This window comes from Eptesicus fuscus, chromosome 16, assembly GCF_027574615.1.
Source record: "Eptesicus fuscus isolate TK198812 chromosome 16, DD_ASM_mEF_20220401, whole genome shotgun sequence".
Lineage (NCBI taxonomy): Eukaryota > Metazoa > Chordata > Mammalia > Chiroptera > Vespertilionidae > Eptesicus > Eptesicus fuscus.
Window position 1 is genome coordinate 68164387 of NC_072488.1, and position 20475 is coordinate 68184861.

General features: G+C 51.1%; 2 protein-coding genes and 1 pseudogene across 2 annotated transcripts in view; 2 read left to right on the plus strand and 1 right to left on the minus strand.

The window, feature by feature from the left end:
* The window catches only part of TBC1D8 (TBC1 domain family member 8), a 155652-nt gene extending 146995 nt beyond the window's left edge, over nucleotides 1-8657 (plus strand). Inside the window, exons 18-20 of the mRNA XM_054728001.1 lie at nucleotides 5969-6058; nucleotides 6348-6445; nucleotides 7517-8657. Of these exons, the coding sequence (XP_054583976.1) occupies nucleotides 5969-6058; nucleotides 6348-6445; nucleotides 7517-7993 (665 nt within the window). The 3' untranslated portion in view covers nucleotides 7994-8657. The remainder of the gene's footprint in view (nucleotides 1-5968; nucleotides 6059-6347; nucleotides 6446-7516) is intronic.
* A 699-nt stretch (nucleotides 8658-9356) lies between these two features.
* Nucleotides 9357-14713, minus strand: RPL31 (ribosomal protein L31). Its single transcript, XM_028128173.2, has 5 exons — nucleotides 14646-14713; nucleotides 14238-14344; nucleotides 11195-11320; nucleotides 9568-9680; nucleotides 9357-9490 (listed from the first exon to the last, which is right to left on the minus strand). The coding sequence occupies exons 2-5, from the start codon at nucleotides 14342-14344 to the stop codon at nucleotides 9459-9461; spliced, it is 378 nt and encodes a 125-aa protein (XP_027983974.1). The 5' UTR covers nucleotides 14646-14713; the 3' UTR covers nucleotides 9357-9458.
* A 2081-nt stretch (nucleotides 14714-16794) lies between these two features.
* Nucleotides 16795-19962, plus strand: LOC103296822 (mitochondrial Rho GTPase 1-like; annotated as a pseudogene).
* Nucleotides 19963-20475: the final 513 nt, after the last annotated feature.

The following is a 20475-nucleotide window of genomic DNA, read 5'->3' on the forward strand; positions in this document are numbered from 1 at the left end:
TTGTCTGTCCATCACTGGCCTATCACATAGCATGCAGCACAACACTGAGACATGGTCAAAAACTCTCTCCAAGGAGAACTTTCCCACCAAATACAACATTCAGATTCATAATTCCTCTTAGTAATCTGTCTATGGCGTTTACAGCATGACTGGATGCCATGGTGCATTCACCAATAATGAGAAGATGGGCCTTTTTAATGGTTTTAGCAACTTCAATCTTTATATCGAGTCTAGAAATTGAAGTTTCATTTAATGGAATTGGTCATTTATATTGGAAATGAAAGGTTCTTCCACCAGTAAGTAAATTTGCCGCAATTCCTATTGACGCTGTGGGTAAAACAGTACCACCACGACCTCTAATGTAACTTATTAAAACTTTATACAGATGTGGGGGAGCAGCTACAGTGTTTGGACCGGTTCAAGCCTTGGACTGATGGGAGGGCACAGTCCTCTCATTGCCACGTGCCAGTCCCAGCTTGGAGGGCAGGACCCTCCCAGCACATTATAGCCAACAGCTATGGTTGTGGGTTTGAACCGATGGTCTGAACACGTGCCTAAGTGATGTGGGCTTGATAGAGTTCAGATGCATGTAGCTGAGTAGGATTGAAACCCACGAGAATGTTGTAAACATCTCGATCACACCCTTACTTTGCCTCGTGGCATCTGCTATAAAATACACGGCTTGTGGATGCAGTCGCTGTCTCTCCACGAGAGAGGGCAGCGTCCCACTTTCATTCTCTTGTCTGTCTGTTCTAATCCTTTCACCACCCCCACTCAGGGTCACCCTTGGCCTTGCCTGCGCGTAACATACAGATATGCAGGTGAATAGGATTCCTAGCTGGCAGGCCCCTGACAGCAAGCTATCCAACAGCGGATTCTGTGAGGAATGGGGCTCCCTCCGCCCTCCTGTCAGGGTCTGGTTTGAAGGCCGGCCACACCCCGTGTTGGGCCAGACCCAGAGTTCTACCGTGCCAGCCATGGCCTTCGCAGCCCAGGACTGCCTGCCGCTGGGCACTCCTGGCTCGGAGGGTGGGTTCCTCTCTCCGGCCCCGAGGGAAACCGCTCGGGGGGGCGGAGCGGTTGCCAGGGCAATCCCTGCAGGACTGACTTGCTTCCGTTTGGTCGAACTTAGGCCGTGATGGTGTTACCCCAGGGCTTTCCTATAAATAGATGCTCCAAGTCACTAATCATCCGAGAGATGCAAATCAAAACGACAGTGCAGTACCATCTCACACCTGTCAGAATGGCTATCATCAACAAACGACAAGTGCTGGTGAGGATGCGGAGAAAAAGGAACCCTCGTGCACTGCTGGTGGGAATGCAGACTGGTGCAGCCACTGTGGAGAGCAGTGTGGAGTTTCCTCAAAAAACTGAAAATGGAACTCCCATTTGACCCAGTGATCCCACTTCTAGGAATACATCCCAAGAAACTATAAACACCAATCAGAAAGGATATATGCACCCCTATGTTCATAGCAGCACAATTTACAATAGCTAAGATTTGGAAACAGCCTAAGTGCCCATCAGCAGATGAGTGGATTAAAAAACTGGCACATCTACTCAATGGAATACTACGCTGCTGTAAAAAGGGAGTTCTTACCATTTACAACAACATGGATGCACCTGGAGAGCATTATGCTAAATGAAATAATCCACAGTCAGTGAACAAAAAATACCACATGATCTTATTTATTAATAAAGAACATTATAACCTGATGAACAAAAAGATACAGAGGCAGAGAAGCATCGAACAGACTATCAAATTACAGCGGGAAGGCTGGGGAGGGTGGTAAGAGATCAATTGGACTTGTACGCATGCATATAAGCGTAACCAATGGATGCAAGACACTGGAGGGTGGGAGGGGGTGGTGAGGGCATGTGCTGGGGCATAGGGGAGGCAGGGGGAAGGTCAATGGGGGGAAAAAATAAGACATATGTACTACTATTCCTAATACTTTAAACAATAAAATTTTTTAAAATGCACAGAAAAAATACATTTTAACAACTATGTGCTTTCCACCAATAATGAACAACTTTTGGATTAAAGGTGGGACATGCACTGGTTGGAAAGAGTTTAACTCTAATTAGGAAGTCACTGAGGTTAGTGTGAGTGAGTGCCTGACGGAAGGCTCAGCGCCTGGCCCCTGCAGCGTCTGACCTGGGCCAGAGCTGAGGGCTTCTGCTGCCACTCAGGAAGTGGAGGCGGGACCTCGGGCCCTCTCCTTCTAGGAGAGCTCACTCATTGGCTCCACTATTTAGCAGAGGCAACAGAAATGTCCAGATGGTTGGCTGCTGTATCAGGTGACACAGCTGAAAAGCATTCCAGACACTAGTAATCAGGGTGATGTTTGCCTAAGAGACAAGTTTGGCACTCAGGTTATACCCACCATCTTGGTTCTCTTTAATGGGTCTTTTCTTACGGTCACACGAAGAAACAATACTGAAAATAAACCATTACTTCCCTTTTGCGAACATGCCAGTGTGTCAAAATACCTACTGGAAACCAAGAAAACTGAAGGATCGCTACATTGCTCTAAGGACCACATTATTACTACTTTTTAAATGTATTTTTATTTCAGAGAGGAAGAGGGAGAGAAACATCAATGAGAGAGACTTCATTAATCAGCTGCCTCCTGCACATCACCTACTGGGGATCGAGCCCACAACCCGAGCAGGTGCACGTGCCCTGCGAGGAATCGATCCATGACCTCCTGGTTCACAGGAAGGGCCACATCATCAATGAGAATTACCCACGCGGTCACCAGCCGAGGTGGAAACAGATGAGCTAAATGACTCCTCCAGGATCAATAACTTCCTTCGGAGAATGCAGTCAGGGTGAAGACTCAGTTTAATGATTTTGAAAAACAGACTACGTACTGAGGAAACTTGCAAAGGTCAACTTCTCACAAGACAGCGTGACAGTTCACCTTCTGGCCTAACGTAGGCAGTGCTGACACCAGCCCGGTAGAGGCGATGCCAGGCACACTGGTTTGGCAATGGGCAGCTTGGGTTTGTTGAGAGACGTTCTTTAGATTGAGATCCAGAGTTGAAAATGCCACGAGAAGATTTTTTTTTAATATGAAAAGTGTAGAATACAAACTGACTTAAAAATCTTTTGTGAAATTATTGTCAGGAAGCCACTAAGATATTGGATTAATCCAGTACTTATATACCTCAAGTGATTTTTTTTACAGTTGATACCTAAGGCACAAGTATATTTTATTGATTTTTTACAGAGAGGGAGAGGGATAGTTAGAAGCATCGATGAGAGAGAAACATCGATCAGCTGCCTCCTGCACACCTCCCACTGGGGATGTGCCCGCAACCAAGGTACGTGCCCTTGACCGGAATCGAACCCGGGACCTTTCAGTCCACAGGCCGACGCTCTATCCACTGAGCCAAACCAGTTAGGGCAGAGAATGGTATTATTTTTTTTATTTTCTTATATTTTATTGATTTTGTACAGAGAGGAAGAGAGAGGGATAGAGAGTTAGAAACATCGATGAGAGAGAAACATCGATCAGCTGCTCCCTGCACACCCACCACTGGGGATGTGCCCGCAACCAAGGTACGTGCCCGCAACCAAGGTACTTGCCCCTGACCGGAATCGAACCTGGGACCCTTGAGTCCACAGGCCGATGCTCTATCCACTGAGCCAAACTGGTTTCGGCGAGAATGGTATTATTTTGATGATTAATATTGCAAATGCATCTGGAGGCCAAATTGTATTGAAAGCAGATTAAGAGATAAAGATTTAAATAACCAAATGTAAATCATTCACCAGATTTTAACTTGTGCAGTACTTGAAGTGAGACATAATGAAAATCTTAAATGTTTAATTCATTTATAGTCTTGAATCATGAATTATATATATATATACTAGTGGCCCGGTGCATGAAATTCGTGCACATTAAAAGGGAATTAATTAGAGGAAATAATTTAATATTGTTATTTGCCCTTTCTTTATCATATAAGTGTCAGAGATGAAACTTAGTAAAATGTATATGCAAACCTTCCTCCTGTCAGAGTCTGGGGCTCAAAACGGGACCCAGAGTCAAGTCCCCGCCCACCCATATGCACCTCAAAATCACATGAGACCCAGACCCGGCCGGCCCCCTCCACATTGTGCTAGATCCAGACCCAGCCAGTCCCACACTTGTCAAGCCCCGCTGGGTTGGGGGTGTGGCCTCAGGTCCCCTGGCCTGGCACTGGGGTGGGGGGTGCGGCCTGAGGTCCCGTCAAGCCCTGCCGGGTGGGAGGTGTGGCCTGAGGTCCCCTGCCAAGCCCATAGGGGCAGGGGAGGGCATAGACTCAGGTCCCTGCTGATTGCTCGTTAAGGCTCCTTATGGGAACTTGGCCTCAGCTGTGGGTGCAGCCATCTTTGTGATGGAGCGATGGTCAATTAGCATATTCTCTATTAGGACTAGGTTACATTTATAATGGAAGTTCAAATAGCTCATTAAAAGGCTGCAAGTACATTTGAGGATTGTACGTGAGCTCAGTTCCCTCTTCCCTAACGTCCTAGTGCCCCGTGTGCTGTGGTTGGTTGGCCTTTCTGGTTCCAGGTCATGATTGCCTTTATCTGCCCCTTTTCTGGACACTGCCCACCCCCTGAATCTTCCTGCTCTAGGCTCCCATGACATCGGTGTTCACTGGTTCTTGCGTTGAAGCAGTTGTGACTTGTGAATAGGTTTGTCTCATGTACCAAGCTCTGAGGACAGGGGCCATGTGCTGTTGACCTGTGCCTGTCCAGGAAGTCCATTTCCATCATGCTAGCCCTAGCACCACCCAGTGTCTGTCGTTAACCATTTTCCTCTTCAGTCTGAGTGGCTTCTCACTGTGTAGAATTTGTCTTGGGCAAAGTTGGGAAAGAGAATGCCTGTATCTTTGTACCAGAGAAGAAAAAGTTAAGAAAAAAAACCAGAAACCTACCTTTCAAGAAGGTAGCTTATCAAGGCTTTGGTACCATCTTGTGGACATTTGTTCCATCACAACTGAATTTTGCCTTTGATTTGTCAGTGAATGGTTTACTAGTAAGCTTCCACCTTTTAAAATGAGGACCCTTTGTCCATAATCCCCTTGGTAAGTTGTACTAATCTGTAATTCATTCAGTGTGCAGCCCAGTGGCTTTGAGTGTATTTAGAACACTGTCATCACCCCAAGAAAGCCCATACCGTTTAGCTGTGCCCGTCCATCCATCGTCCTCTGGGGTCTCTAGGCTTGCCTCGTCCAGTATTTCACCAAGGGAACCACGCAGTGCCCCTTTGTCTGGCTGCTTTCGCTTAGCACGTTTGCACGGTTCACCAGTGTGGTAGCATGTGTCAACACATCATTCTGTGGCTGAAAGTGGTCCTCGGGTTTACGGGCATGCCAGCAGTGATCCATCCACCAGTTCTTAGGGACAACGCTGTTACAGACATCAGTGTACACTTTTCCATTCCCATTTGGTGTATACCTACCTGCCTACTGGAATCTTGGGGTTGAATAGTAATATGACTTTTGAGGAACGGTCTCTTCCGCAAAGGGCTATAACACCTTCTGTTCCATCAGGAGTGCATTAGGGTTCTGATATAACTGGACCTTTGTGCAGTTTAAAACTCAAAATAAAATGCTTTGCATCCAGTAAAGCTTTTTGCATTTTGTTAGAAATTATATAGCAGTATGTGCTCAGAGAAAAACAACATGGAAAGTTTAAATTACCTATTATCCCATCTCAAGATTTTGTTTGTGTAAACCTGTATGCAGTCCATACTCCCCACGTGCTGTCCAGTGCCTGTCAGTCCTGTGAACTGGCACGTCGCGAACGGCAGCAGGGTGCGCCCCAGGGACAGGCATCGGTGGTGTGGACGTGTTCTTGGCCGAGCCCAGACAGCGCAGGTGTACACAGGCTCCGCTTACTTATCTGTGACTTTCTTTACCTAAAAAGCTTGGATCTTGGTGGAAATAACTTGTTCAATCTCTTTTTAAGCCCTCACTGGAGAGGACCAAGACAGCCAGTCACCACTGAGGAACCCTCTGCTGTCGACGTCAAGACCCCTGGTGTTTGGGAAACCAAATGGCACGTACCTTTTCACTGTCAGGAGCCAGAGCGGCGGCTCAGCACTTCCCCCTCCCGAGAACCAGCACCCAAGGCCCCCAAGGCCGGGAGCCTTCGGGGCTGCAGTGTGCCGGGGCCGTCCTCTAGTAGCAGGTCACCCAGCAGCCCCCCCCCCCCTTCACGGTCAGGGCTCTCTCCCCCGTTTCCTGGGCTCGTTTGCAGATCTTGGTTTAATTTCTCATCTCCCCTTCTGTATATTTTACTTTTACTGAAAAACTATTTAAACTGTATATTGTTTCCTTTGTCCCAGATGATGCCTCTGATTATCAGAAACAGCTAAAGCAGATGATTAAGGATTTAGCCAAAGAAAAAGCTAAATCTGAGACTGAGTTGCCCCAAATGAGCCAGGTATGGACTGTATTCTGTGTGAAGAATTAACTTTTGTCAATCTGTTCAGAAGTAAGCCTAATAATTTAGCTGGGGCCCCTTTACCACCAAAGCCATAATCAAAGGATTTTATAACTTCTGGGAGCTGGACATTGTGGTAATTAAATGGGAAAATGTGGTCCATTTATATATTCAAAGGTCTTCAAAACAGGCACTGCTTCATCTTTTTTTAAAATATTTTTCTTGATTTCAGAGGGAAGAGATAGAAACATCAGAGAGGGAATCATGGATCAGCTGCCTCCCACACACCCCTTACTGGGGATCGAGCCCACAACCCGGGCATGTGCCATTGACAGTTATTGAACCCAGGACTCTCAGTCCACAGGCTGAGTGAGGCTCTATCCACTGAGCCAAACCAGCTAGGGCTGGTTCATGTCTTTGAAAGGTTCTTCTATCACCCCTTTACCCAGGTGGTGATCAAGTCAGTTTCTTCCCTGGTGATAGCATATGGGGGCACTGTGGACACAGCTTTCTTCCCTGAAAAATTAGTATACTCCAGCTGCTTCAACACCGATGCTACAGCAGACAGCACTGTCCAATCTCCAAAACCTTGGTTTCTATGCCACATTCCAGCACTTGTGGGTTGAAAGGTGTGCACACACTTACTAGTTGTGTAGATGAATAGCACACTGCTAAGTGTGCTGAAATTCCCTGGAGGCAAAGGGCAGAGAATACCTTTTCTCATATTTTGCTTCAAAAAGCTATTTCATTTCCTCTGAGTACTACAAAGTATAAAGTTCTTTTAAGAATGCATTTAGCCGAAACCGGTTTGGCTCGGTGGATAGAGCATCAGCCTGCAGACTCAAGGGTCCCAGGTTCGATTCCGGTCAAGGGCATGTACCTTGGTTGTGGGCACATCCCCAGTAGGGGGTGTGCAAGAGGCAGCTGATTGATGTTTCTCTCTCATCGATGTTTCTAACTCTCTGTCCCTCTCTCTTCCTCTCTGTAAAAAATCAATATAAAAAAAAAAAAAAAAAGAATGCATTTATTTCCATCCTGGTCATGTTGCTATATACTTTTTTTGTATTCCAGAGAGAATTCATCCAGTTCTGTAAAACTTTGTACAGCATGTTCCATGAAGACCCAGAGGAAAACGACTTATATCAAGCCATCGCCACGGTAACCACGCTGCTGCTGCAGATCGGGGAGGTGGGGCAGCGCAGCAGCAGCAGCAGCAGCTCCGGGAGCTGCTCCCAGGACAGCGGGGAGGGCCCGCGGGCCTCAGCCCCTTCTCCGGAGCGGGGCTCTGTTTTTGTGGACTCGGACTCGGACACTGGGACAGCTCCCCGGGCATTTCCCGAAGAGGCGGAAGGCGACTGGACAGTCTCCCTTGAACACATTTTAGCTTCACTTCTGACTGAACAGTCATTAGTAAACTTTTTTGAAAAGCCACTGGACATTAAATCCAAACTTGAAAATGCCAAGGTCAATCAGTACAGCCTCAAAACTTTTGAAACGAGCAGCCAATTACTGCCTGAACTTAAGCAAGACAGTGATTTGCTGAGATGAGCTGGTCATAACAAAGCAAGAACCACCAATTTGTAGGTTGTCAGCCCCATAAATCCAGATTTGAGTCTCCTCCATTCTGAGTACAGCCTACAATCTGGGCATGCAGGTAAGCAACCTGACCGCCCCAACTGTGGCCTGGAGAACTGATGCAATCCTCAACATTTCTGTGTTTTTAAGAGGGAGCGACATGGATGTTGGTTGCCTCCCATACATACCCCGGCCGGGGATGGGACCTGCAACCTAAGTCATGTGCCCTGATCGGGAATCAAACCTGCAGCCTTCCAGTGTGCAGGGTGACGCTCCAACCCACCGAGCCGCAGCGGCCAGGCCAGGCTGTTGACTATCAGATATACTGCTGCTGTGATGCTCTCATTGACAGAACACGGGTCCAATGCACTATGCTAACCCAGACGAAGAAACGCCCACGCTCTCATTTTTCACTAGATAATGGGAGGTCTAGAGTCAAGTTCACTTTGAAGATATAAGAGCCACTGTCTGTGCAATTGCATTTGGCTTTTTCTTTGCACAAATGTTTCAATGCTGGTAATTGAAACCATTTTAATATATTTGGTTGTATTCCCTTTCCTTACAAAAATGTTGTGTACAAACCATGCTATCAATGTTGGCCTCCCAAGTTTTTTAATAAATTTTTGTAGCAACTTTGTTCCTTTGTTTATACCTCGCACTTGTTTGAGTTCTGAGGTCTGGGTTGTGCAGTGAACAGAGGCTGGAGACAGACCGACCGACTGCACCGCCCCTCCCGCCCCCGCTGTTCTAAGCCAGAGTGCACCACAGTGGGGTCTTTAACCCTTGCAGTGCTACACACAGTAATGCAGTATCATCCCTGCAACACAGTTCTCAGCCGAATTCGGATTTGGGGCTGGATGAGCTTTAGCCATCTGAGCTTTAGCCCCATGTAAACTGGAACTAAAAATACCTCCTGGGGCCGTTACAAGTGAGCTAAAACATTAACTGTACATTAAATTAAACATAAACCTGACCCCATCAGAATATCATTTTAGAAGACAATTCTGTACCTCTTGACAATTCTATCAATACACATTACACCTAAGATGCTATGAACTGCATCATTTCAGTTTGTTAAAATGAAAACTGGCCAATGGCAACCGAGTTCTACATGCCAGTTTCTGGGAAAATGTTTATCTTTTAGAATCAACGAAACATGCACGTAAAAGCACTAACCACTGCACCTCCAATGTCCAACTACCTGCAGGGTCCTAAAGCCAGGCTACATGGCAAAATTACCTAGAAAACCCTGCTTAGGCCTGTCTAAATACTCGGAAACTCCAGGGGCTGGGAAAAGGGAGACAGAGATAGTATTAAAGAAACCGCTCCAAATGACTCGGTAACTGGGAACTACTTTAAGGTTACAAACACCACGTTGCCGTCAGAAACAGAAAACCAACCTCCAAGGCAGTTGTATGACTTTATTCGACCATCAGCATTAGTTCTCGTCCACGTTAACGGTCTGCAGATCTGCAAAAGGAGAGAAGACGGTCACCTCCACCGCCCAGTCTTTCCCGCCGGCAGCTCCGTGGAAGGGCGAGACTTACTTTTGAAAGTGGTGACAGGCACGTAGGTGACCAACGTGTACAGCTTGTTTGGCGAGTCTTCATCCTCGTTACGTTTTCTAGACAAACGGACCCGGATACGATATGGGACGTTCCTAATAAGAAACATCAACATGTTGGCCAGGTCAGCGCTGTCATGACACAGCCACCACTTCTGTACCGTGCTTCCCATCCGACGAGCAGCGGCACGGCCCCCAGACCAACGCGGAAATGAGCCCACTTGCCAGGTCCTCTCGGCCACCGGCAGACACCGTGGTGATGGGCTTTGTCTGAAACGTCAGTCTGGAGAGCACCACCCTCCGCAGTCCACACTCGGCACAGGAGGGTTACGAGGGTGCTTTCCCTGCTCAGGCACGCAGGCCCTCCTCGCTGGTGAGGAGGTGAAGTGTCCTCCCACCGGACTCTCCTGGCTTCTAGGACCCACTCCCACTTACCTCAAAGGGGCCATCACTGGCGGCTCCCGTGTTAGATCATTTCTGCTGAACTCTGACTGCTGGCCCACTGCAGGCTGCTCTCGGGTTGTCACCCACACCAGCTCATACCATCGCCCAGCCCCTGCCACTTCACTGCCCTCAGTTGGTCCCACCTCCACACTGGCACCTTCGTCGTCCTTCACAGCAAAAACACCCTCCTGCTTATACGCGGGGTTTCTCAACCTCAGCTCTACTGACATTGGGGCTGGGTGATTCTTTGTGGTGGAGGCTGCTGTGTGCCCTTTAGGATGTTTCCAGAACCCTTGGCCTGTGGCAACCCCACCAGTGATACCAACTATGTGCCCGGGAAGGGGGGGAAAAATCGCCTCTGGTTGAAAACCAGTGCTCCAGTGGCTTCTAGAGAGAAAGCCAAACTCTTTGCCACGACCTACAAGACTCCCCCTGATCTGCCTCCTGCCTAACTCTCCATCCTCCTCCTGTCCTTCAGGTCACTTGTTTGACTTCCACCTTCATCAACCTGTTCCCAGATCACACCACATCTCTTCTTCGTGCAACGCTCCTACCAGCCCCGCACTGCTGGCCCCATTTGGGCCTCATTACAAATACTACATCCAAAGGCTTCTCTGCAGACGCCCCCCCGCCCCCCGTGAGTTACTGCCTTACTATTTGTTTATAATCCCACTAGAGGCCCAGCACACGAAATCCGTGCTTGGATACGATCCCTAGGCCTGGCCTGTGATCAGGCCATCTTCAGCCGGCCCCTCGCCCAGCCCCCCACCTCTCCGTTGGCCATTGGGAGAGCTGAGCCTGCTGGCCGGGAGGAGGAACCAGGAGGTCGGCTGTTCCTGCCTGCTGGCCAGCCCTGCCCCTGCGCAGGTCGCCCTGTGTGGGGGTGACCTGCAGGGTGGGGCCTTGGCCTGGCGCCATGCGCCCCCCACCCCGTTCCCTTTTGCCATCAGGTAATGGGAGCCTGCGGGCTGGGGAAAGGGACTGAGAGGTGGTCAGTGCACCTCACAGTGACTGGTCAAGCAGTCATTCAGCCATTAGGGTCAATTTGCATACGGCCCTTTTATTACATTGGATATGCATCAGCGATCACTGAGCTCATACACAGGGTTCGGAGTAAGTGGATTAAGCTGATGTAATTTTAACTCTTATAACACATAACTTCACACCTTATTCCTTTGGCCCAGACAGCTTTGTTGAGCCTGGTGTCAATACGCACGTCTGGAGTCCCCATCTCCTTCATGGCAAATTTCCGGATCTCCTTGAGTGCTCGAGGGGCACGCTTCTTGAAACCCCTTAGATTCAAACATAAGTAAAAATGAATTAGAGGAGCACAAAATTAAACCGAATGTCCTATTTTCATAAAAAAAAAAAAAACTTTAACAAGGCAGAATCCTTTTTCTACCAGCAACTGGTGTAACAGGAAGTGCCCCCTTTCAGTGACGGAAGATGAGGGCTCTGCACAGGACCCTAAGTAACGCTAACATACACAATGGCCAACCCGTTCCTGATAAGCAAAAGCACCTCCAAACTCTATCCCGTCTAGAAAATATAATCTAAGAATGACATTGGAACATACTTCAACATAAAACATGTAACACTGTACACCATAGGAATATGGTAAGTAGATTTGTCACACTTAGAGCATGTTTTTGGAGCCCACTCAGCACGAATTTAAGTTCCCTGCCCGGGTGTGTGGTCTGTGCTGAGAGCAGGGGCCTGTGCTGAGAGCAGGCCTGCAGTGCACAGAGCCCCTGCCCGGGTGTGTGCTGAGAGCAGAGGCCTGCAGTGCACAGAGCCCCTGCCCGGGTGTGTGCTGAGAGCAGAGGCCTGCAGTGCACAGAGCCCCTACCAAGTACCTGAGGTCGAATCAACGCTACGGAGCTCTTGGGAGGTGCCAGGCACCATCATTAAGTCCCGCCGGCACCTTCAGCGTGCTGTTTAGATAAGGATAAAGGCATCCATTTAAATTGTATGCTTTTACTTAAAGACGTGAAAAAAGCAACACTTTTACTACAGGCGGAAGTGGTCACACATGTGTAGGCCATTCCAAGTGGGGTGCAGAGAGAACAGTCTGAAGAGTTGCTGACCTTCCTGTCTCTCCCCCTTCCCCTCTGAAATAAAAACATTAAAAAAAAAATAAAGAGAGGGGATGAGGACAAATATGTGATACCTTAATCAATAAAGAAATTTAAAAAATAATAATAATAAATAAAGGGTGTTCACAGCATGACGGTCAGAGGGGCCCTGTCCATGGCTCGCCTCCGTAACCCAACGGCCTCAGAGGTGCTCCTTCCCGTCAGATGAGGCAAACGTACTGGATGCAGTAAGAGCGGCAAACGGAGCCATTACAGGGACTTCATTCTGCACTAAACCTCCGATAAGGTCCACGACCCACAAAAAATCCGGCTCTTCACCCACCCCACAGCCGCTTGACCATGTCTCCCCCGCTCCCTCCTCCACTCTCACCAGCTCCTGATTACTTCCACAAGCAAGCTCACACCACTCCTCACAACCCTAACCATCAGGAACAAAAGGTGCCGAAACCACACCAGGGTGTGGAAGAATCCCTTCTCCAGATCCTGTAGGCGACCCTCTGGAGCGCATCAGCTGGTGTCAAGTGTGACAGAAAGGGGAACTAGGGAAGGGCAGAGCACTGGCATGGGCTGCAGGTTTGAATAAGATGTCCACGGAGATATGGGGCCCCGAGCTGAAGGTGCTGAGGCGGCCAAGCAGGGTGTGCGAGGAAAGCAGCTAAGGGGGCGGGGCGGGGGCGACACAAGCCAGCTCCCCAACCAGACCCGTGCCTGGTGTGACCAGGAAACTAAGTGGCCAGTCCACATGCAACCACAGCAAATGCTTTGGATTCCACTCTGAGTAAGATGGGAGCCAATGGAGGTGAGGACACGCCAGGGTTTGTGAAGGGAACCAGGAGAGGACAGAGAATGCTGCCGGGACCCAGGCTGGGTCAGAGGGGAGGCAGAGCCAAGAGGCCGTGCTCCTTTGCGGGGCGGCGCGGACCCGTTTGGCTGGGGCCGTGCAGAGTGAGATGTAAACACCCACGTAGAGACAGAGGGACTGAGTCCTGGGACTCAACCAAGACCGAGAAGGAAAAGCGTTCAGTACCACATAGGCCTTTGCTTAGGGCTTTGTAACAAAGCACAAAATGCCTGAAAAACTTCTCGCCTGCAATGGCCCGCCTTACTTTTCAAATGTCCTATTACTGGGGTGGCCTTTGTCACTCCGCACGTCTCACCATCTACATCTCAACGTTGGTTGTCTAACCTCCGGTAAGGGAACTGGGAAAGTGGGACCTTTGGGTTCCCTGCTAAACCTGCAAGAGCCGCTGGCAGTGCCCAGCTCACAAGAGCCTGGTAAGAATAAAGCTCAAAATGAGTGAAGGGGTGGTGGGCCGGGCCCGCGGTTACTCAGAAGCAACATCAATGCACAAAAAGGCCCCGGAAGCCCTGTAGAGACCCCCAACAGAGAAGGCCAGGGTGCCCCTAGGCTGGGAGTGCAGTGCTGACAGCCGCCCCGTGCCCACGAGGCTGCACATCTGAGCCCCTGGAAAAATGCGCTGTCCCAGCGAGGCTGCCCAGACACGTGCAAGAAATTCTGCTCCACAGGCTGTGCCCGAGTCCTGTCTGCCCTGTGACATGTGCTTTCAGAGCCACTCCAAACAGCATTCAGGTCTGCTCTCCCTTACCAGCGGTAAGCAGGAAGCGGAAAACCTTCTAATCGTAAGAACTAAAAACCAACCCCAGGGGATAGTCAAACATTCAAAATCGCTCCCGACATTCCAGTGCCTGGCGAGTCCTCCCGCCAACACTGCCCTGCAGGTCCCGCCACGCCTTCTCCTCCTGGCTCCCTCCCTTCACCTCGGCCAGCATCAGTTACCCGTCCTGGTGTGGGTCAGAACCGACACAACCCGGCCAGGTGCCCATACCCTGGGAGGGACACGCCCGATCGGCCCACTCGCACAGCATCGTTCGCCTGCCCACGCCTGTGGGAGCCAATCCCACGCTCCGAGGGGGACGAGGAGCACGGCGCCCCGGCCGCCCTCCCAGGAACCTTCCTCCACCTCGCGCCTCCGCCGGTCCCTCCAGCGGGGCACTGACCCTGCGCACCGCAATGCGCCCGAGCGCAGGCCGCGTTTGTCAAGAGAAGCTCCGGCCGGCCGGCCGGCCTCCCCGCCGCGGGCGGGGTACTCACACGCCGTGGATGCGCTTGTGGATGTTGATGGTGTACTCCCTGGTCACCACCTCGTTGATGGCCGAGCGGCCCTTCTTCTTCTCGCCACCCTTCTTGGCGGGAGCCATCTAAAGCGAGGCGACAAGGAAGCTGAGCAGTGGGGAGGGCACGGCCACGCCCGCCCGCCCCGCGCGCCCCGCGCCCCAGGCCGGGCAGAGCTAAGCCCTCCACCCTACCGGCGCCCCCGCCCCGAGAGCCCCGCGCCGGCCCTAGGCCACCCTCTTCCAGCTGCGAGCCCTCAGCGCCGGGCGGGCTCCCATCCGGGACTCCGACGCCCGGCCCAGCTTAGGAGAGCCCGCCGGCCTGGGCAGCGCCGCCGCGGGGGAGGATGGAGCCCGATGGCCGGGACCACCGAGCGGGCGAACGCACCGTGCCGGCAAGTTGGAAAGAAAGAGCGCAGGGTATTGTGGGAGAGGGAACGCAGGATCGCAAGTACAACTTCCGGGTCGCCTGGAGGGGGCGGAGCCAGAGGCGGGGCAGTGACGTCTGTGCGCGCCGGGCGAAGCGAGCCGGCCTGGCGACTTCCGGTCGGGGCCCGGGCGGGCGCATCCGGTGGGCGGCGCCGCGGGCGGCCGTCCCGGAGGAGTTGTCGGTCACGGAGCCCGGCTTCCTCAGGAAAGGAAAGGCTGCCGCATCTGCCGGGCCCCGGAGGCGGGGCAGGGCTCGCGAAGCGCTCTCCTGCGCACCCGTCCCTCCTGGCGCGAGGGCGCTGGGGGCGGAGCGGGGCCCTCCGACGCTCAGGGGGGTGGGCTAGGGAGTGGGGTAGTTCTGTGGGCACAGCGGGACGGGCGTGAGCGAGCCAGGACCGGGGCAGGTACTGGTCACCGGGGCGGGAAGGCTCAGGTCCCGGGATCGGCAGTCAATTGTAGGGACCTCCCCACACACACACCCCGTGACCTTCCTCCCCAGCAGGTCGCTGCTCCTGCGTTTGGACCCCTGACCTTTCCTCCCCAGAGGTAACATCTGGGCCTCAGTGGTAGTTCAGCTCCAGGCCCAGAAGAGCAGCAAAACCAGACAAGTGACCCCGCGGCTGCCGTCAGGCCCAGCTGCCCTGGTGCTGACCCCTGCCCTGGTGCTGACCCCTGCCCTGGTGCTGACCGTGGTGGAGACCATGACCCTGAAAGGACACACCAGGAAAGCTGCTGACTGTCCTACTGAGATCTTGCCTGGGACTCCCCTGAAGTCTGCACCCTTAGAGCCCTTAGGACGGAGGACCCAGCGCCTCCCTCCAGGGAACAGGACCCTGCCTTTTCCCCTCCCTCCCTCCCCTGTCCGCCAAGGCGAGTTCCCATGACCTCCCTCACGCCCCAGCTCCAAGGGCCCTTTTACCTCTACAGCTTGCTTCCTGAGCCCATTTCTTTTAGGAATTGCTTCTGTCTCTGATTTTCCAAATAAATGTTTTCCTACAGTTGGAGTCGGCTCTGAATTCTCTCCCAGCCAGAACCCAGGCACTGAGGTGCTGAGCCCAGGTCCCGTGTGACCCCGCAGGCCAGACACTGGTGCCGTCCCACCGCCTATAACACCTGTCCTGGACTGGGGGGCCAAGGAGGGTTGTGTCCAGCCTGATGCTTGAATGTGAACAAAAAGGGGGGACGTGGTAGACCACCGAGCTCGGGGCCACTGCAGGAGGGCTGGTCGCGCAGTCCTAGGCAGGCATTGCTTCCTCAGCGGAGGGCAGCCTGACTTAACTAGCCCTGGCCCTAGTTCTCCGGCATCGAGGGTAGCATACTGCTAAAATGTCCATTTTTCCAGACCCTCCCAGGCAGGCCGCTGCGGCAGACCACGCATTACTGCCTGCACACCATCTCTCCACCACGTCAGATGTTAGCTACCCTGAACCAGCCACGTGAAAGGAGTGTGAGAGATGTGGGTCTCTGAGGAGGCACCCAAAGGCCAGGAGCCAAGGAAGGCGGTCCCCAGTCGGGATTCAGAGCCGCCGGCCCAGGAGCCGGCCCCCTTGTCCCTGGTGAACTCACAGGAGCCCACCGCTTAGCGCTCCTAATGGCAGGGAGGGTGGGAGCGAAAGCTTTGAACCTTCACGTGTCTGAGGGTACTCATTCCACTCCGGTTTATCGCTGTCTTGACTTGTATGGAATTCTAGGTTTAATGCATTTTGAAGGCCGTCTCCATTGCCCTCCTCGCCTCCCCTCACCCTGCCTCCACTTCTTCCTCGGGCTGAGGCACGAGCACCCTCCTGAGGCCTCTCACACCACAGTGACCTTCAGGATCCCGATGGTCCTGACCCCCACGCCCCACCTGCAGATGTGACCCTGCCTTCCTAAGGCTGCCAGCACCCGGGGGGGCTAAGCACCTAGCGGGCCAAGGACGTGTCACCTTCATCAGAAACCGGTGTCAGCTGCCTCAGGTTGCCAGGTAACTGGTAGGGTATGGATAGATGCTACTTGTTGAAGCAAATAGACCCCTCCTGTGAAAATCTATAAAATGGGGGTTTGCAGCAGAGGAGGTGTCCTGGTGGGCCTGGGGCCCTGGCTCCAGGGGGGCAGGCAGAGCCGGCAGCATGGGGAGAGCAGTGCCGAGGAGTGGGCACTCCTGGCGAGAGGAGTCCGCTCTACGCATGCCAGCCCGGCCCCTAGGAGCTGCCGCCGCCGCCACCGCTGACATGAAGAAAGACGTGTGGATCCTGCTGGTGGGAGAACCTCGAGTTGGGAGGACATCACTGGTTATGTCTCTGGTCAGTGAAGAACTCCCAGAGGAGGGTCCTCCCGGGGCAGAAGTCACTATTCCAGCTGATGTCGCCAGAGCTCCAGCACACACCGAGATTGCTCAGAAGCAGAACAGAATGATGAACAACTTCATCAAGAAATATCACAGGCTGACGTCATCCGAATAGCTCATTGTTAACAACTAGCATTCTACTGATAAGGGCACACTCGGTGGATTCCTCTCACCAATGGAAGAACAGACAGAGGAAGCAGGTTGCCTTTGACATTGGCTGGAAACAAGTCCGATCTAGTGGAACATGGTAGCACGGACACCATCCTTCCTGTTATGAACCAGTACACTGACATAGAAACCTGCGTGGAATGTTCAGCAAAAAAAATCAGAAGAGCTGAAGCCGGTTTGGCTCAGTGGATAGAGCATCGGCCTGCGGACTGAAACGTCCCAGGTTCGATTCCAGTCTAGGGTATGTGCCTTGGTTGCGGGTACATCCCCAGTGGGGGGGTGCAGGAGGCAGCTGGTCGATGTTTCTAACTCTCTGTCCCTCTCCCTTCCTCTCTGTAAAAATCAATAAAATATATATTTTTTAAAAATCAGAAGAACATATCAGAGCCTTCTATTGTGCCCAGAGAGCTGTTCTTCAGCCTCAGGGCTCTGCGGCCCCAGAAGGAAGTGGTAAAGCTCTTCCTCAAACTATTTAAAATACCCAATCGGGCAGGGATGCACTCTCAGTGAGGCTGAGCTCCGCTACTTTCAGAGATTTATTTCAACGCCCCACCAGCTCCCAAGGCTCTGGACCGGGTCCAGAATGTAGTCAGAAAACAGAGGTGATGGTGTGGCTGATTCTTTTCCACACACATGGTTTACCCAGAGGGTGACAGGAAGCTGCTAGGACTGTGCTTTGAGGTCTGGTTGTGAGGATGACCTGGGTTTGACACCTGAGTGTTATTCCCATGCTTGCAGATCACAGGGCTTATTTGTTTCCCCGGAGGGTTAGAGGGTTAGGTCACGGGCACATTTGTTTCTCCAGCGCCTTTGATAAGCATGATGTGCTGGAGGCTGTGCTTTGTCACCTGATGAGCTGAAAGATTTGTTTAAAGTTTTCCCTTCCACACCTCAGGGCCAGATGTGAATCCCACAGTTTGTATAAATGAAAGAGGCTGGATAACCTACCAGGGAGTCCTTTCCCAGTGGCCACTCACCACCTGTTGAGATGGACTGTGGTGCCTCAAGTGTTTGGGCTACTTAGGCTGTTCACGATTGACAGAACAAGAGTCTCAAGCTTCAGCCATTACAGTAACAAGAGTTCAAAAGATAGACCTTCAGGAAAAACAGACAAAGAAATGTGGACAGGTGGAACGTAATTGGGTGGAAAACTTCAGGCTCTTCTTGGGAGAAACTTAATGAAGCAGAAGGAAATTCGTGATGATCACAAATCCTACTATGTGATTAACACTTTATGTATGTGGGCGATAAATGTTGTGGAGCGAAAGTGAGTAAAGACCACTGGAGTCCAAACCAAATTAAAATCTAGGGAACCTTTATTGCCGGCCGGCGGCTGATCTGCCTTCCAGATAGGTAGGTCAGAGAGCACCCCGACCCTTGGTGTAGGACCACTTTTAAGCACATTAACCACACCCTGTTTTTGCAGAACAAGCAATCCTAAGACAAAACAGTTTTTCCCAAGTAACATCAAGATTATACCGATGACGACCATGTTACTCACAGGGTCATCCTGTTCTTCAGAAAGCTGACAGTGTTCTATATAGCAAGGCTATTTTGTGAGGTGCAGGGGGAAGGGGCCATGAAGCCATATCTCCAGGCCTGGCCTGGTGTCAACACTGGCAACTCTATCTGGGGTATAGTCCACGGCCTCTCCGGAGTGCTCAAAAATTCCCACTCTCCAACAATAAATACTTGTTGCATGATATCTCAGAAAAGGAATTTCTGACTGAGGCTGAGATCTTTGTGATGTTGCATGCCTGGTATATGATGTCAGTAATTCCAAATCCTTTGAATACTGTGCCAGGATTTTTTTAAAAATATATATTTTTATTGATTTCAGAGAGGAAGGGAGAGGAAGAGAGAGATAGAAACATCAATGGTGAGAGAGAACATTGATCGGCTGCCTCTGCAGGCCCCACACTGAGGATTAAGCCCACAACCTGGGCATGTGCCCTTGGGAGGAATCAAACCTGTGACTCTTCAGTCCACAGGCTGACGTTCTATCCAATGAGCCACACCTGCTAGGTCTGTGCCAGAATTTGTAAGCAACACTTTATGGACAGCAGAATCCTTTGAATAATCACAGCTGCAAAGTCATGAAGCATAGTAACCTCCATCTAGCTTAAAACTGCTATTTGAATTCTCTGCTATTGTTAGATAGTCCCTTGTCCTGTAAACTCTGTCACTTTAAAACAGTCTGTTATTCTGTAAAATAACTTTGTTTTTAGTTCAAATAATAGAAAAAGATAAAATTAACTGTCTGAACCTTGCAAGCTAGCCATCCAATATAATAGATTAATATAGACTAATACTGATAGTAATTCCCATATTCCTATGCCAAGTGAGAGAACACATTGATCGGCTGCCTCTGCAGGCCGCACACTGGAGATAAAGCCCACAACTCATTATGTATTCAAGGTTACAACTGTCTGTAACAAGAACTCACACAGAGCCCTTTGTAATATCTGCAAGCAAAGGGGCTCGGAAAGTATAAATACGGAGACTTCCTGTATGTGGTGCTGAGAGATTTGGAAGAGACACCTCCCTCTGGGCCTCGAGCAATAAACGACTCCTAATTAATTGGCTCAGTAAGGCATCTTGTGTCTCATTCGATGAATTACGGTACAACAGTCAGACCTGCATGAAGTTAAACAAGAATACAATATTTCATCTGCTGATTTCTGCAGGAAACAAAATGCATCCGCCACAAGGCTTCACTTGAAACACCTCTGTGGCACCCACTAAAGATATCTTTATTAAACTGGCAGCAATGGCGATGTGACCACAGAAAACAAAACTGGATGCAAGAGGTCAACGTTTTGGTTCGTACCACCAGAGGGGGGAAAATGACTTTATGGTGGGTTTTCCTGCCGTGGTGAGTGAGACCCAGGCAGTTTTCTATAACGGCCCGGACACCGGGCGCTGCCTATCAGAGCTGCAACCGGGAGAAGGTGAGGAGGTCATGGAGGCTCAGTTGGACTAGTCCAACTTCTTGCGAACCCTGTCCGGGAGCTAGAGACCAGACCCCCGGCAGTCAGAGTGGGCCCAGAGTTGAGGGTGGGTACGGAGGGCGCTGTGCCCACGGGATGAAGATGACCCAGGAGAGCCAGATGTCAGATTCCCACTAGAGTGTATTGCTGTTCCACGTTCACCCACCCATCCATCCATCCATCCATCCATCCATCCATCCATCCATCCATCCATCTTAATCCTCTGCCAGGATATTTTTCCATTGCTTCTTAGGGAGACTGGAAGAGGCCCTGAGAGGCAGAGGGAAACATGGATGTGAGGGAGA

Excerpts from the sequence above, each read along its gene's own strand:
- RPL31 (XM_028128173.2), bottom strand. The coding sequence starts at position 14,344 with ATGGCTCCCGCCAAGAAGGGTGGCGAGAAGAAGAAGGGCCGCTCGGCC. Across the intron at positions 11,321-14,237 it reads CACAAGCGCATCCACGGCGT|GGGTTTCAAGAAGCGTGCCC; the intron begins GTGAGTACCCCG and ends TTTGAATCTAAG. Across the intron at positions 9,491-9,567 it reads GCCTGTCACCACTTTCAAAA|ATCTGCAGACCGTTAACGTG; the intron begins GTAAGTCTCGCC and ends CTCCTTTTGCAG.